Source organism: Artemia franciscana, chromosome 19, assembly GCF_032884065.1.
Source record: "Artemia franciscana chromosome 19, ASM3288406v1, whole genome shotgun sequence".
NCBI lineage: Eukaryota > Metazoa > Arthropoda > Branchiopoda > Anostraca > Artemiidae > Artemia > Artemia franciscana.
The window spans coordinates 29,413,542-29,430,881 of NC_088881.1; the positions used below are offsets into that span (position 1 = coordinate 29,413,542).

At 34.5% G+C, this 17,340-nt stretch overlaps 1 protein-coding gene across 2 annotated transcripts in view; it reads right to left on the reverse strand.

Moving 5' to 3' along the window:
• Positions 1–17,340, reverse strand: part of LOC136039533 (WD repeat domain phosphoinositide-interacting protein 3-like) — a 475,762-nt gene that overhangs the window by 29,861 nt on the left and 428,561 nt on the right. The window contains exons 1-3 of one of the 2 annotated variants that reach the window (XM_065723338.1): positions 15,457–15,485; positions 7,098–7,250; positions 1,509–1,685 (exon numbers count right to left, since the gene is read on the reverse strand). The exons of the other annotated variant lie outside the window; for it this stretch is intronic. Of the exons in view, the coding sequence (XP_065579410.1) occupies positions 1,509–1,685; positions 7,098–7,161 (241 nt within the window). The 5' untranslated portion in view covers positions 7,162–7,250; positions 15,457–15,485. Of the gene's footprint in view, positions 1–1,508; positions 1,686–7,097; positions 7,251–15,456; positions 15,486–17,340 lie in introns of those variants that run through there. 2 annotated transcript variants of the gene reach the window in all.

Here is a 17,340-nt window from a genome sequence, read left to right on the forward strand (position 1 = left end):
TTATACTTTTAAAAGCTTTTGGAAAGCCAGTAAAAAAAACAACAGAGAAAAGCTTTATTTTTATTTTATACATTAGCTTTATATACTTTACTTATAATCGTTGTATATTTACGTCATATCACAAAATTTTATTTACAACCAATAATCAAACACTTAATGTATCTCTCTCTCTCTCTCTCTCTCTCCTCTCCTCTCTCTCTCTCCTCTCTCTCTCCTCTCTCTCTCTCCTCTCCTCTTCTCTCCTCTCTCTCTCTCTCTCTCTCTCTCTCTCTCTCTCTCTCTCTCTCTCTCTCTCTTATTTCTATAAAAAATTTTTATAGATATTGTACGATTTTTGATATTATTTATAAATGTCACCTTAATATTTTTATGCCTTTTTTATTCTTCACTTCAAAAACCTTTTTTCGTACTCTGTCAGTGGCTTAATATGGAATTTGAAAAGTTCCATCGATCTATAGCATAGAGCGAGATGACACCTTTCAAAAAACAGATATCATTTTGTATTTCCCCCTTTCCCTGTTTATAATGGAGTTAAAATAGTGCTTTTAGTGCAAGAAATACAGTTAGTAAATAACTTCAAGTGTTTTATTTTCCAATTTTCTTTCAAAACATTTGGATAGAAAATGTCGTTGTATTAAGAAAACGTGCATCAAAAACCCTTCCAAACTCGATTCACTGTGAAAAATATCGTTTGTTCCATTCCCATTGGCCTTATGCCAGAATATTAGTTTTTGCATTATTTGGAGACAGAACTGAAATTTGAGTGTAAAAAATTGGGGTTAAGGGGTGAGGGTTCTCAAATAAGTTTTTGCGATTTTTAAAAAAATAGAACGTCTTTGTGAGTTCCATTCCCACTGGCCTTGTGCAAGAATATTCGTTTTTGCGTTATTTGGAGAAAGAGCCGAAACTTTAGCGTAAGAAACTGGGGTTAAGGGGTGATGGTTCTCAAATAAGTTTTTGGGATTTTTAAAAAAATAGAACGTCTTTGTGAGTTCCATTCCAACTTGCCTTGTGCAAGAATATTCGTTTTTGCGTTATTTGGAGAAAGAGCCGAAACTTTAGCGTAAAAAATTGGGGTTAAGGGGCGACGGTTCTCAAGTAAGTTTTTGTGACGTTTTAAAACTAGAACGTCTCTGTGATAAATGAGACTTTTTTGTGACAATTTTGTTGTGACTCCTTATAGAATAGTAGCTTCAAGGCTCCCATACGTGCTGAATTTCAATAAAGAATTGGCGCCGCATAGTTTCACCTAAATAGCACCTCAAAAAAGTAAATTGGATTTAACAGCTCTACGGTTCTGAACTCTATGCAAAACCTATTATAAATCAAAATTTAATAACGGGACATACCCTTGTTAGGTGGATATTTAGACAAAGTCCTCCGCCAACCTGCGCCAAACAATTGCACCTGAATAGCATCTCAATAAAGCCGATCAAACTTTATAATCTCTATGATTTTGGACTCTGTGCAAAACCCATTATAAATTAGAGTCTAATAACGGGACATACCCTTGTTAGGTGGATACTTTGGACAAAGTCCTCCACCAACCAGCGCCAAATAGTTGCACCTGAATAGCATCTCAATGAAGCCGATTCCTCCATCCGCGAAGTCCTGTCTCTCTTTTTCTTTTAATGGTTCGCAATTGTAAACACGGAATCCATTTTCTAATCCACAAGCAAAGCAACCTAAATAAAAAAAAGAAGAAACATATTAAACATAAGGAAAAATTCTTACCAAAATCCTCAACCAAGGAAACTTATCTGAATCCAAAGTTCCCCTTTCTTTAAAAGCAGATATATATTTTACACGGCTTATGTATGTACATTTTAAAAATATGTCTATGAGTCTCTAAAGTTGGGATATATCATACCCAAAGAAAGGGATGACAAAATCCTGGGACTTCAGCCTAAAATGGGCAAGGTTCTTCCATACGTGGAAATTGGAGTGTTTTGCTTTTTCACTTCCAATTTATAATAAAAAATTATTCGAGGCTTTTGTTGCTTAATCTAACTACATATTGTAAGTACATGTAACTAATCAGACGTCTGGAAAAAACAAAGGGTGGCTAAACCCTAAAGACGAGCGAGTTCTCCAGACAGCTTATAGAATTCATAAATTCAGTGACTCTTAATGATCAGAGGGAATATACGTGATTCTTTTTTATTTCTTTTTCATGCTTAAAAAAAGCCAGCCTTGAGCACACCCTAAAGAGTTTTCATTAAAGCCAGTGGGTTTCCTTGAGAGATTACAAATTGTAGGCTTGTTATGGTCAACATACCGTGTTATGAACCAAGGATGTTGTACCAGGAAACAAGCAGGTTCATTTGCGATTCACTTTATTGCGCAGGTTGATTGCGCAGGTACATCACCTGCGATTGACTTTACTTCTCGCATTTTCATGTAACCTTTGGCATACCGGTTTGTGTCTCACAAAATTTCTCCTAAGACGTTTCTCCAATACGTTATAAGAGATCCCATGACTTAAAGGATATGCAAGGCGTTCTTCAACAGCTTTATTGGGTCTAAAAAGAACATTTGGCTATATGAAGGTGGTTCAAAACCACCTTCAGGGGTTTGTAATGGATATGCCATTAAATCAATTGAGATAAATTTGTCCAGCTAGTTTGAAGCTAAAAACATTACGACTATTGCTGGTTTGATCACCGTTTACATTGAGCTAAAGCAAAAGCAAACCAAAAGCAAACCGTGAAGCTAAAGCAAACCATGAATTCAATTTTCAAATTTGTTTGTTGAACTTTTTAGAGAGCAAGTGACGTCCTATAAAAGGCAAAACCTTTCAAGAAGTTTCATAATACATAGAAGACAAAAACGTAAAATAAAAGTTGCTCAAAAAAAAAAAAAAAAAACTGACCATCAAATGAGACGAGATTTAGAGGACGACCTGAAATTGTAGATTCAGGGGTGACAACAACCTAGACCGTCAAATCTGACGAAAACCAATCCAAGAAGCTATGGTAAAGGGTATTGGAAAAATCGTCTGAATGAATGGTAAACGAAAACGAGGAACAAAGAAATATGCAGTTAGAATACTTGCAACAACGATAATAGTAACAAGTTAAAACAAAAGTGAAGAACAAAGAAATTTGTTGTTAGAAGATAAGCGGCAGCGAGAATTACAACGAGAAAAAGAAAGAAAGGGAAAAACAAGAAACTATATGGTTACAAGACATGTGACAACAATGTTAAGAACTGAAGTGTTGCAAAAACGATACTGGTGGAGAGCATTTGGCGCCTTGTATATACACAACTTATGATTACAAGTCTATTAATCACTTTGTAGGGAGCAATGGTAAGGAGTAGTAGGTATCACTTTGTAGGGAGCAAATCCAAAATGAAAACGAAGAACGAAGAAATATGCGGTTAGAAGATAAGCGGTAGTGAGAATCACACGCGACAGCAAGAATCAGAATGTGTCAAAATGGTAGTGAAGAACAAAGAATTGTGCGGTTAGCATATATGTGAAAGCGAATATCAGAACGTGTCAAAAATGACAATAGAGAACAAAAATTGTGCTGTTAGAAGATAAGCGACAGCGAGAATCCGAACTAAACAAAAATAAAAATGAAGTAGAAGAAAATATCATGTTAGAAGAACCACACGGTCGCAAATTTTGACACCAACAAATTGTGGTGCAAAACCAAGCGCAAATCTCTAAAGATCCAGTAAACTAAGCAAATGTTTATTAAAAGTCAGAGAGACCCTTCAAGAATTTATATATTCACTGTGGAGTTCACCATTTTCCCGAGGAAAGAGTAGCCAACGAAGGTGATTCACTTAGAGGTTGCTGCTTGCTTTGTTAAATTGCACAGCCACCACCACAACATCCAAATGAGTTGGTTTGGACTTTTATAGGAGGTCACTTGCTCTCTAATGCGTTGCACAAAAAATATCCAAAATTTGAACTTGTCGTTGCTTTAGCTCCATTTAACGTAAGCTATGATCGAACCATAAATATTCTTAGTATTTTCAGCTTCAAAGTGGCTGAGCAAATTTGTTACAAAATCAATTTAGCAGTACGTCCATCATAAACTCCTGAAGGTGATTTTGAACCATCTTCAAGTAGCCAAATATGTTTTTTTGAGATGATCAAGCTGTTGAAAAGCCTATGTTGGCGACAAAGCTGTCAATAAAGGCTATAATGGGGGCTGTCAAACCCTCTTGTCAAAACTGTCAAAACCATTAGATATAGTCTATATTTGATTGTAAAAAAAAAATGTCAGATCTGTTAGATATCGGATATTATTTAAGATGATGTATGTATCGATAACAATGAAAGCAAATATGAAATTTTGATTCATTGAAACATGCTGCATGTTATAAAGCAAGAATTTAGCTGTTAGTGTTTTTTTTCAATTTTTTTTTTAAACAAGAATCCTAGGGCTAAATTAGGGACAATTAGGGGGGGGGGGGTTGCATTCTTGAGTGAAATAATCACGGTATATTTAAAGAATTAGACAAGAATGTTTCCTCTATACTGGACCTTATCACAATGTCAGTAACGGATTTGTATATTGCATATCCGTTTATCAAATCTTATAGTACATATTCGCTAGACTATCACCCTATTATTAGTATATATGCATATATATATATATATATATATTATATATATATATATATATATATATATATATATATATATATATATATATATATATATATATATATATATATATATATAGGTACAAAATCACTAAATTTACTCCCTACATCCACTGTAAGGTTAAAAATAACTTTATAAGTGTTGACATTTAGAGTTGACATATCGAGACTTGATTTTCAAATGTCAAGACTTGACTTTGAAATGTCAATAATTAACTTAGCTTTCTATGAAATAGACACCTGAACATAAAACAGGATCTGATACAAAAATATGTTAAACACAATTAACACATATCAAAGCTTACACGTTGCAACTTATATACCGGGGTTGCGACTAACAGAGGTCCGTTCGAAAAACTTCGAATTGCAGAGGTCGACTTTGACTTGTGGAGATAGAGAAATTTAAATGACGACTTATCTACTGAATTTTTAGTTACAGAGGTAATTTTCGGGTCACTTGAACTTTCAGAGGTAAAACGTAATCACAAAATAATTTCGAGTTATGCATGGTTTTTCTTTGACTTAGATTGTTTATTTTTAAGGAGATTGAAACTAATTCAAGATATCGAGGATTTTGGGGATATCCAGGCCTGTGCCCCACATTGGGAATCAGAGGTCTATAGGCTATCCCTATACAGATGCATAAGGAGAGCAGGGCTTAGGATGAGAGTAAACTAAAATCAGAGCCATTCCAAGGGGGGCAATCAGGGCAGTTTCTCTGGTGCCATAGCTTGGGGGGCACTGCGGCTGGGAATTGTCCTACTTTGATGCACTTTTTCACTTTGATTTGACTTTTTTTTTGCTTTTATTTAAGTCAGGTACTATAATCAATTTTTCCCATGCGCCACCGGCCCTAGGAACAGTTCTGCCTAAAAGCGAATTTGAAAATCTAAAAGAAAATTTCTTAATGTGATGGAATAAGAATTTTATTATTATAATGTTTAGCTCAGAAGATATAATAAAATAAACATGGTATACGATAGAAATTAGATAGAAAAAAATATCTATCATTTGACCTCCATTCAATAGCAGTCAGAAATAATAATCAGTGTCATTTTAATTGTGTCCCAGCTCCCCATTTATCCCCACTAATGGAGTCAGTTATAGCCTGAGCTATCTAAAAACTTTGTTGTTATTTATTTTCAAATTGGCTTCATCGTGATTTTGAATCCACTTCTAATGAGAAACAAACAAGTATAAAAAAATGCAGACCCTTGAAATCAACAAAATATTTGTTTGAAACTCTAAGAAACGGAATCTTTATACAAATAGATACATCAAAAGAATTGGCTTATTATGCTGATTCCAAATATATAATTCCAAATACGCTGATTCCATTGAGCTTAGTGTTACCAATCAAAGGCAACGGGCCAGATAAAAATTTGTCTGATTTTCCAAAAAGGGGGAAACGCTCTCTAAAGGTCAACACGTCGCAACGAAAAGCACACCATCAGACTCAGGGTATCAGGTGACACTACTGTAGAGGTATCAAGCTCCTATCAGGAAAAATGTGGAGTTTTGCATTTTTCCCCAGAAGAAAGATCACGGATACGTGTTTATTTGTTATTTTTTTCGTATGGGTGATAGTATTGACTCAATGGTCCTAGATTATCCAGATAGGGCTCAATCAAATGGACACAAAAAAGTTTTTCAGCTGAAAGTAAGGAGCAACGCTAAAACTTAAAACGAACAGATATTATTACGTATATGAGAGGGGTGGACCTCTCCTCAACAACACGCCCTTTATACTAAAGTTTGAATTCTGTCCCAATTCTTTAAGAATTACTCATGAAGCACAAGGGTTATTTAATTAGAACAATAAGAAGCTTTTTAAAAGTACAAAAAAACTTTAGCGTGAAGAGCGAGGTGTAGAGGAGGGGCAACCCCCTCATATACGTAACAATTTAAGTTTTTTTTTAAGTTTTAATGTTGCTCTTTGCAAACTTGCATATTTGAACGAAATATCTAGTATTTTTCGTGAAATTGATCGCTGTCAATCAAAAGGATTTTATCCCTATTTGAACTTTTATTCATGGTAAGCAATAATAACGGTGTGGTTATTGCGTCTGAAAAGAGTATTAAACAAAGAATCAAATGGTATATTTCTGTCTTTCCACCTGATTTTTGTCCTACAGGCTTTTTACACAAACAGGCTACAGTTTTTGAGCTTCATGGTTCCAGTACCACTTTGTAGGGAGCAATGGTAAAAAATAGAGAGAGAGAGAGAGAGAGAGAGAGAGAGAGAGAGAGAGAGAGAGAGAGAGAGAGAGAGAGAGAGAGAGAGAGAGAGAGAGAGAGAGAGAGAGAGAGAGAGAGAGAGAGAGAGAAAGAAAAGGAGAGAGAGAGAGAGAGAGAGAGTGATAGTGAAGTGTTACAAAAACGATACTGGTGGAAAACATTTGCCACCTTGTATATACACAACTTATGATTATAACTCTAGTCTAAATACTAAAACGAAAGAACAAAAATCTTACCATTATCCTGATTAAAACCCGAAAATAGTAAAGGATGTTTCTTTTTTTCACCTGGGGTCTTCATTTCAGTAAATCAGCCAGCGTTTTGCAAAGAATAAATCCTCATAGGTAACATACATCCCTCCAACTCATTGTTTCTGTCCTCAACCTACCCTGTTAAAAAATTCAACATAAGTTTTACAATATGTAAATTGGGCCATGGTGAAATACACAAACAAGCGAAAAATACAGCAACAAAACATAAACTGAAAAGACACTAAAACTAATGATTTAAGAAAATCATCATGATACCTCATACCTACCTGGACGAACTTTCCAATATTATTTATATTCAAGTAACACATACTTCTCAAAATTTCCAAAATCCAATCCCTCCCTCCGACCTCAATACCAAATATTTCCAAGTGCAACTCCGTACAATCCTCTAAAAAATGATGCAAAGACTCATCCATCTCTCCACACATACGTCAACTGTAAGAAACATTCCTCAGTCTATTTCTCCCTAAATATTTCCTACGTTCTCCAAAAGGCACAAAATTCCCCCTTACATACATTACTCATTTCAAATCTTCTGGAGCGAATCCCATTTTTAGGTATATTTCTTCACCCCAATGCTCCTTGACCTCTACATATATCCCAAGGGACGGCAAGGTGGCCTTCTCAACATGCCAAACCTGAACTTCTTGAGATTCTAGCCTAATGGCAACTAACCTTGATACAGTCCCTACCATCTCTCCCATCCCCTTTCCTTCATTCCAGCAATTACCTAGCCCTGCATGGTCTAATATATTCTTAACCTGATTTGGTCAAAAATCCTACCTCATATCTTGAAGCATCATCAAAAATTCTTGTTCAACTTGCCTATTATCTTCTATTGATGACACCCTTTTCCAATATTTAGCCATACTAATTAGCCTACTCTGTCTCATACACTTTATCCCTATATCCCGTCTAAGCACTAACCCATTAAACTTATTATCAAGGTATAACATACGCTTAAAAAACCTCAACTGCATTCTTTCTAAATTTAACCCCTTATTAAACCCCCAAAGCTCTACCACGTAATGTAAAGCCAATCTAACCCTAGCATAAAAATATATTTTAGCAATCCTACATCCCTAATTTCCTTAATACTACCTTTACTTAACATTCCTAGTAGTCTATTTTCCTTACTTTCTACCATCTTGAGATGTTTCATCCATTTCCCATCTGACAAAAGCCTACAACCTAAGTACTGAAATTCATATACATGGTCTAATGTCCTACTTTCGTATGTAAACTAACACTGCAAATCTATCCATTCTCCACTTTTCCTAAAAACCATTACCACCGACTTTTTTACATTTAATACTAGTTTATTATTCCTAAAATAAGAAGAGGCTACATCTAGCAGTTGTTGTAAATGTTCTTTACTTTCTGCTACTAATGCTATATCATCCATAAAAAGTAATATCATAACGCTTGCACTCGAAAGCTTAATTATTACACCTCTGCCTATCAACGCCTTTGCCTATCAAATAATTTTCAAAATCATTAATATACAATGAAAACACCATTGAGGAAATTGTACATCCCTGCTTAACACCAAGTCTACTCCTAATAACCCTAGAGAAATTCTTGCCTACCCATACAACAATCTTAACTATAATACACATAGATTCAAGGTTCTTTTATTATAACCAATATATAACCTGCCCTCTTTTCTCCTAACTTGTTTCCTAATCTTCCCAAATAAAGCAAAAATCTAATCTATAGGGCTATAGCCTTTTCTGAACCCTGCCTGCAAATCTGATAAAATTCTATTTTGGTCTATCCAATGATCTACCCTACGACATAATATCTTCACAAAAACCTGACTAAGCACATTACTTAGGCTTATACCTCTATATTTCCCATGGTCTAATCAATCCCCCTTTTAAATAACATCACTAGAATAGACGTAGCCCAAGACAAGGGTCATTCTGCACTATTCAATATACCAGAAAACATTCCTGCTATAACAGGCAGTAGCCATACCCGTCCCCACTTCCAAAGTACGGTTGGTATTTCATCTATAACTGGAGCAGACCCACCTCTCATTCCTTTCATGGTCTCAACAACTTCACTTACCTGGATGGGAGCAACCAAATCGTAATCACATTCTTTCATTGGCCTATCAACTACATCATGTACTGCAGATATCAGATCTACATTCAAACTAGTTCCTCCTTGGTCCCCAATCACATCATTTTCTCTCTCCTCTAAATATGCAAGCCAGGAAAATACTGCTGGCATACCATCACAAAACTCTATTTCTCCTATAGAGTTTTTAACTATACACCAAATGGTCCTAATTTCCCTTTCTCTATGATCTTTTTCAGTTGCTCTTCTGTCCTATATTCCGTTTTTTCTTAATCTTCAACATTTTCTTATACTTATTCCAAATCAATTTGTAATCCATATAAAATCTAATATTTTCCCTACTGCCTATACTCCGAAAATTTTTCTCTTTCTCTCCTGTTACTTTTAGTGTCTTTCTAATCACAAAATCCTCAGTTTGCCTGCGTATTTTCTTCCTATCACTATTAGCTGCTAGTTTCTTAGAACTAACCCACTCAAAAGCAGCCTTAACAGGCAAGTGATCCAAACCTACAACTGCCATCACCTCAAAATCCGCACATAGACACCAAAGAGGATCACCCACCAAAATATAATCAATCACACTTGGAGTGGCCCCAGAAAAATAAGGAAATTTCCCACACCTCCATCCTTTCCAACTCTTCCATTCAAAATAACAAATTTTTCCTTACCACAAAATCCATATACAACTATGAAATCATTGTACTGATGGGGCTTCTGAGAAGGGGTTAAAAACTTACTATTCGGATATAAATCCATTTAGTTAAACTTATATACTCCATAAGCATTGATTATCATCCAATTAACAATCATCTAGTATGGCAATGTTTACTTTATGCTTCTTTCTTCTTCTGTTAGGCCATTTTTATCCTATTAAAGGCAATGTTTTCTGAGCACTAAATATCACGAAATTATTAGAGCCCATGGAAAAAGGTGTAGATAAATTTCGGAGTGGCACAATGTCAAACATATTAGAATATTTTAATTTTAAATAATTGCAAATTCAACAAAACATCAGCGAATTCACCATGTCAAGGTTGCAAAGTCATATAAAGTAAACCTATGGTCAATTTTTTGGTAATGGTGATGTCAGGATTAATCTTATCAATATGGTATTTTGCTTCCTTTTAATGTAAATTACATTAATATTACCTTAGTATTTATTTTTAATAATTAAATAATATAATTTCTACTCAATTATAGTTTATTTTTATAATGTTAATAAGTTATTTATTTTTATTTATTAATTTCATATGTTTTCTTTCATTATCCATTATATAAATATTACTTTATTGTATATTTTCAAGAATTAAATAGTGTGATTACAATTACAATCTAATTATAATTTAATTTTATAATCTCGATAGCTTAATTATTTTTATCTATTAATCTAAAAAGTTTTATTTTAGTGTAAATTATATTAATGTTACTTTTTTATCTAGTTTTAATAATTAAACAATTTTAATTTTTTTTTACTGTTTGCATTTATAGTAGTACCCCCATAGGCACTTTAACAACCCAGATAGGGGGTAAACTATTAAAGCTACTAGCCCCTTAAGACGTTATCACATGCCCCTGGGTCTGACGCAATAGCGTGCATGTATTGTATACCTGCTTGTTATGTAATTGGAGTAACAATTACAATTGCTGTGAATTAGATTGCAAAAGGTAACAATAAAAGATAACAATCTTCAGGACTTAACTGTACCTCCTGAATTACTATATGTTAGTGATAAGAGTTTCAGTTTATTTAGGGAACCCTTAAATTGGTTGGGCAGGATAAAAATAACCCCATGTAGTTTTATTTTTGAGATTTCTCAATAATCCTTGGGGCTACACCATTGTGGTTCCATTTAATTTTCAAACATCACAAGAAGAATCTTTGACAAGTTAGTCAATTTATGGTGTCACTCCAGAAAGGAAGTAAGTGGGTTTTGGGAAGTTTTTTACCCCCTTGACCACTTCATAACAAAGAAAGAAAACCGTCAGGGTCAAATAGCTTGATAAATAGTTGTTAGAGGGTCTAAATGTCTTGATGAGGAATTCATGGAGCTCCTTGAAACTGACAAAGATTGATGAGATGAAGATGAAAGGTGCAAGCTTTTGGATGCAAGTCTTGGAACAGGAAACATAATTTTAATCCAACATGGGTCAACTTTATCTTTGGAATCTACATTGTATTCAAGAAGCCTAAATGGGACACAGGTTTGTAAAATTTATGATGCTCTTTCCTTTGGAAATGGGAATAAGAAAAACTAGGTTTATAATACCAGAAAGTAGAACTTGGCCAATTTGAACATAGTAGAACATGTTTCTAAGAACCTTGAAAATCATTATATATAGATTTCTGAAGCGTTACAAGTAGTTCCTCTTGTGCAGTACTTCTGTAAAGTTCTTCTCTTGTGTTTGTTTTCAAACCATGTATATAGATTTTGTAGAATACATAAATAGTTTATAGTAAAGACCCTTTTCTTCTGTCTCCTGCCATGTGAATCCTTAGCTTTGAAAAATTTGGCAACATGCTTACCAGTACATACATGACAATATTAGATGATATCAATGTAAACCCAGTCATCAACAGAAAGGTTTACAAAGGATACAACAAAAATCCTAATTTTCAGGTTAAATATTAGTTCAACACTTAGGCTGTTATTTGTTTATAAGCTCAACATAGCCTACCAGGCTTATTTGGTTTTTATATACTGCCACCACTTACTTTTCTGGGTACTTATCTGTTACAGCAGCCCCACTAAAGAAGTGAAGTTAGGTTACTCAAAATTAAATACACTATCATATGATGAAATATAAGACTTAGAAACAAATTTGGGTTATGTCTTTGCACACTAGGAGAGAGGGGGGTAAAGTATAGAGGTTCTGCCTGCAAATGTGTTAGGTGTGGTCATTCTGCATAATATGAAGTAAGAATTATTTTACAACTTCATACTGTATAAATACTGTACCCCCCCCCCTAATGTGCAAATATATAGCCCAAATTATGTATTTCCCATCTATTCTGTCACTTGTCTTGTCTCATGCTATGCCAAAAAAAAAAACTCATTCTACAGTGCATCAATGGATGAAGAACTTGAGTGGGGTTGCTAAACAAATAAGTACCCTTTTCTGTTTTAAGTATTGTAACATGCCAAAAATGAACATGAACTGAAAGAACAAACATGCTTGTAAAAATCAATGCTAGCATCACTATCTTCTAAAAATGTTGATGCTACTTCCAGACACTTAACTATACAACCATCACAAAGAGAAATGATTTATGTTCAACAAATTTTGACTCATAAATGGCAACTAACCATGCTGTTGTTTTCTAGATGTTCTTCTGTTTATATGAAATATTTTAGAGTTATAAAATCCAGCACATTTGTGAGTCAGCAGCAAAGTTTCAAGTCACAAAAATTCAGTGCTTTTGTTAGATGACAGCAAAAAAAAAAAAAAAAAAAAAAAAACACTTAATTCAAACATTAGGACAACAGTACAGTTGTCAAGGCTATTGATTTTGTATTATGATAAATATATCTTCAAAGTATATTACTTCTGAACAATTTATTTATTGCTAATGGTATGTTTTAACAACTTTCCAATTCCTTTACTAGTGTTGATAACTTTTTTGTGTGGCTACAAAAATAAGAAACCTTTGGGGCCTCTTTAAGGACTCAAGGTGCAATTAGTCTCAGAAGCAATTATTGAATTATAAAAGAATTATAAAACCTTGAAAAAAGCATTGAATGAAACATTCACTTTCATCCTAGGTAAATTATGTTGTAAGCTTTAGAGTTCCCTCAAACAGTAGGTTCACTAAATTTGTAGCCCAGTTATAGCAAGGTCTCTGAATTTACAGACTGCTTTAATGGCATAGTGATACCAAAACTATACATAGCCCATTATGGTAAAATTCTAGTTTAGCTACTTTTTGCTATATAGGAAGGGGGTTAGGTTAGGGAAATAAAACTTTCAGTATGAATCCAGGGCCAAATATTTTCTTGGAATGGTATTACTAAGCATCCATGTTAACCCTCTTCTGATTTCTAGGTTTAAGAAATTTGCCTACTCAACAGATCCTTGGAATTTTGACATAACAACATTTTACCTTAATTTTCAGTTTCTTTTTCTCTGGTTTTAGTTCTGAATATGTAATTCAGAATGTAGTAGTTACTAGAATATGTAGTAGTTACTGAATATGTAGTTACTAGAGTAGAATTTTAAGCCATATCAATGGTTTTTTTCTCCTAAATTTAGGAAATATATTTGCAGTTATTCAAAGCCTCATAAATTGGGATTGAGCAAAGTTGTGAAGCTGAAAACAGTTTTCTTGCACTTTGTTAAAGCAGAGGATCTGTTTTGTAAGGTTTCAATGTCATACAGCAAAAATGTTATAGACTTTCAAATATCACTATCCTCTAGAGGGAGAAGGTCTTGAGGTAAGTATTGGAAAATACCTTCCTAGGACATAGGCTACTTTAATCTGTAAACCAATCCCTAAAAATTTCATTTTCCAAATGTGCCCTCTTTCCCAGATAGTGAACAATAACTAAACTAGGACTTTACTGCTTATTTTGTCCATAATGAGCAATCTACTCTAATGTTATGAATGATACAAGCCTTAGTACTAAAGGTATTGGTCAATGTTGATATTACCTGAACGATTGTTTTGGGTCATGAAACTATTGTATGCATTTTGACTTTTTGAACATCTTTTCTCTCCTGTAAAACTACCACAAACTCACCATTATGGAGTTATTCCAACCCAAATATTCTTGTATTTACACATATAGAATTGCAATCATTTCTGTTTTCATTGATTGGATATTTGAAATTGCAAATCTGTAATAGTTTAGAAACAAATTTGGGATATATATTTGCACATTACAGGTGGGGGTGGGGGGGGGGGGTGGTAAAGCATAGCATATATTAAGTACATAAACTAACCATTGCTATATTTAATAAATGCTATGCCTCCCTCCCCCCTAATGTGCAAATATATAATAACTCCATAATGGTGAGTTTGCAGTAGTTTTGCAAGAGAGAAAAGATGTTAAAAAAGTCAAAATGCATCTATTAACAATAGTTTGATGACCCAAAACAATTGTTCAGGTAATACCAACATTGACCAGGGTACTAGGCCTACTCTTGAGGTTAACTCAACATATGCCAATTTAAGTACCTATAGGGAAGGAAACATGTTGATGAAATGATTCTTACTCCATAATATGCAGAATAATTGTAAACATATTTTTTATGTAGCCCCACTATACTTTACAAGTAGGCCTATAGTTGTATAAGTAAAAAAAGTGAATGGGTGGCAGAATGCATTGGAAAGATATAATTTGGGCTATATATTTGCACATTAAGGGGGAAGGGGGTAAAACATAGCAAGGCTGTATACAAAATGTGTAAGCTACATGAAGTAACATTTATTTTTTTAACATGTTTCCTTCTTTTTAAGTACTTAACCAAGTATATACTGTTTACTCTAATTAGCATAACTATTAGTAGACCTAATGTTTAATAGTAGCCTACATATTCTCATGAGTCATTTTTGTCTATTCCATTTTCTAATTAGGTTATTTCCATCTTGTTACCTCTACCCTATTCTACCTGGAGTAGTGATATCTTACAAAAATCAACTAATTCTCTGGTAAATACATAGGTGATATTGATAGGCAAGAGGCTGTGGTAAAAGTATAAAGGAATATATGCGCATTTGTCTCTAGAGTAGCCTGTGTCTAGGCTACCTAGTAACAAAATTTCAAATTTGGCATAGATTCCACATCCATCCCTGGACATCACACAGCCAATGGGTACAACCAAAAGACAGTAGAATTTCATAAGAGCGCATTGTTAGCCTAACCTAAATACTAAAACCTTTCAACAAAAAATCAAGGTGCAATTAGCCACAGAAGCAATTATTGAATTATAAAAGAATTATTCTACCTATTCTACCTGGAGTAGTGATATCTTACAAAAATCAACTAATTCTCTGGTAAATACATAGGTGATATTGATAGGCAAGAGGCTGTGGTAAAAGTATAAAGGAATATATGCGCATTTGTCTCTAGAGTAGCCTGTGTCTAGGCTACCTAGTAACAAAATTTCAAATTTGGCATAGATTCCACATCCATCCCTGGACATCACACAGCCAATGGGCACAACCAAAAGACAGTAGAATTTCATAAGAGTGCATTGTTAGCCTAACCTAAATACTAAAACCTTTCAACAAAAAATTTACTGAGTACATAACCGGAATAGAAAAAAATCATAATTGGCTTACTTATATAGAGATGACCAAAGATGAGATAGATGACACTATTCTTGAAAGAGTCTCGCGGGCGTAGTTGTAGTCAGTGAGTAGTCGCTTAGGGATGCTGGGGAGTTTCATTTATGAACTGTAGGGATTTGATAAAAGATTGTTTTATGTGGTCAAATGAAACACATTTAAGATCTTTCGGTAGTGTTTGGAGTAGGTGTAACATTAGTTTAATTATAATATAATTCCAAATATAATATTTTGAATTAAAATCAACTTGGTGGACTGCTATGAAAAAGTTAGGAGCCTGGGATAATAGGAGCAAAAAGCCAAGACAAGTAGTCTTAGTGAAAGGCAAAGTTAACATAAGCATTTTTCAGAATTGTACAGAAATGATCTCATTTCATTTGTTTATAGATAGTCTTATATTCATTTATAATAGGGTAGAACTAAAATAGATAGGCGTAGAATAAGGGAAAATCAAATCGTCTTGGTGAAGGGACACACATGCACGGAAAGGTGTAGCATAAATGGCAGACAGTAGCAACGGCAATCAAAGGGATAAAATTAACCCTTGACTGGGCTGCCCACTGAATTCAAATATCTGTCTTGGCTTTTTTCTACAATTGGCCATGACTTCCACTTTTCCCACAACTATTCCCTCTTTTTTAAATTCAAAAATCAACGGATCAACAGAAAGCCTAGTTATGGTATTTATTCAGAAATAAGTTTTGCTTTGTAATAAATAACTCAAATTAGTAATAGTCTAGCCTCTATTCTTTTTTGTACCTATAAGGCTAATTTAACTTAGGACAATGAAATCCTTCCATGCGTGATTATTTCCAAAATTAAGTTAAAAGTTTTGTATTTTCAAATTTTCAATCGCAAGAATCAGAACTCGACTTAAATCTACCAATATAACTTCCTGTGCTCATTTTTCTTAACGAAACCTCTTCTTCTTCTTCTTCTTCTCAGGAGCATCTGATAAGTTGATTGTTCCTCAGTCTTGAATGCTTCCTTTTTCTCTTTCAAAGTCTACTCAAGAGTTCTTATTATTTCTTTGTTCGACGACATTTCAGCGATTGGCGGCTGTTTTTGCTGTTCTCCTTTTTCAAACTTGTGCCGTTCTTCTTCACCATTTTTCTCAGCTCTTTCTCTTGGTCCAGATAGTTTTGACAGGTCTTCCACGCTGACTTGGCAAGCTTTATCAAATCTTCAGTAACACAAGCTTTCTGAGCACTCGCACCAACTCGACACAACCGGTCAGCAGCAAAAATCTTGAAATTCAAAGTGCGCTCATTCATGGATGCTCTCTGCTCACTGAGGATCCTCCCAGACAGGGAAAAATGGCGCTCAACACTGGCCGAGCCATGATAAATAATCAACATATTCTTCACCATGATAGCAAGGTTTGGATACTTCCCATCACACACGGGAACTCAGTGATCTAAACTAGCCTAAACTCGACTAGCAGCTAATCAGTTTTTACTGGGATGGGTAGTTTTCAGGCGACATGCAACAAATTTTGAGTAGAATTTGATTCCAAAAACTGGCTTGGATGCAAGAAAAACTAGCTTTTCAGGAACAACAAAGATTTTCCGTTCAAAGCTTGCTTTAAAGTGTACTTTGCAGCCGACACGTAGTGCTTTTGTAAACTAAGCAAAAACACACGTTTTGAAGGCTCGTCAGTAGCTCTGAGACAAGTCTGAACTTCGTCACTTAGAGAGGCAGCAACTGTCAATAGAGAAAGCATATTTTTGTCATATTCCCACAGTTTTGGACTCACGTCTTCTTACAGTTTCTGAGCTGCTTCGACTTCTAATATATGACCAGCAAGCGTCCGAACAAGAAGCTCCAGTTCAGTAA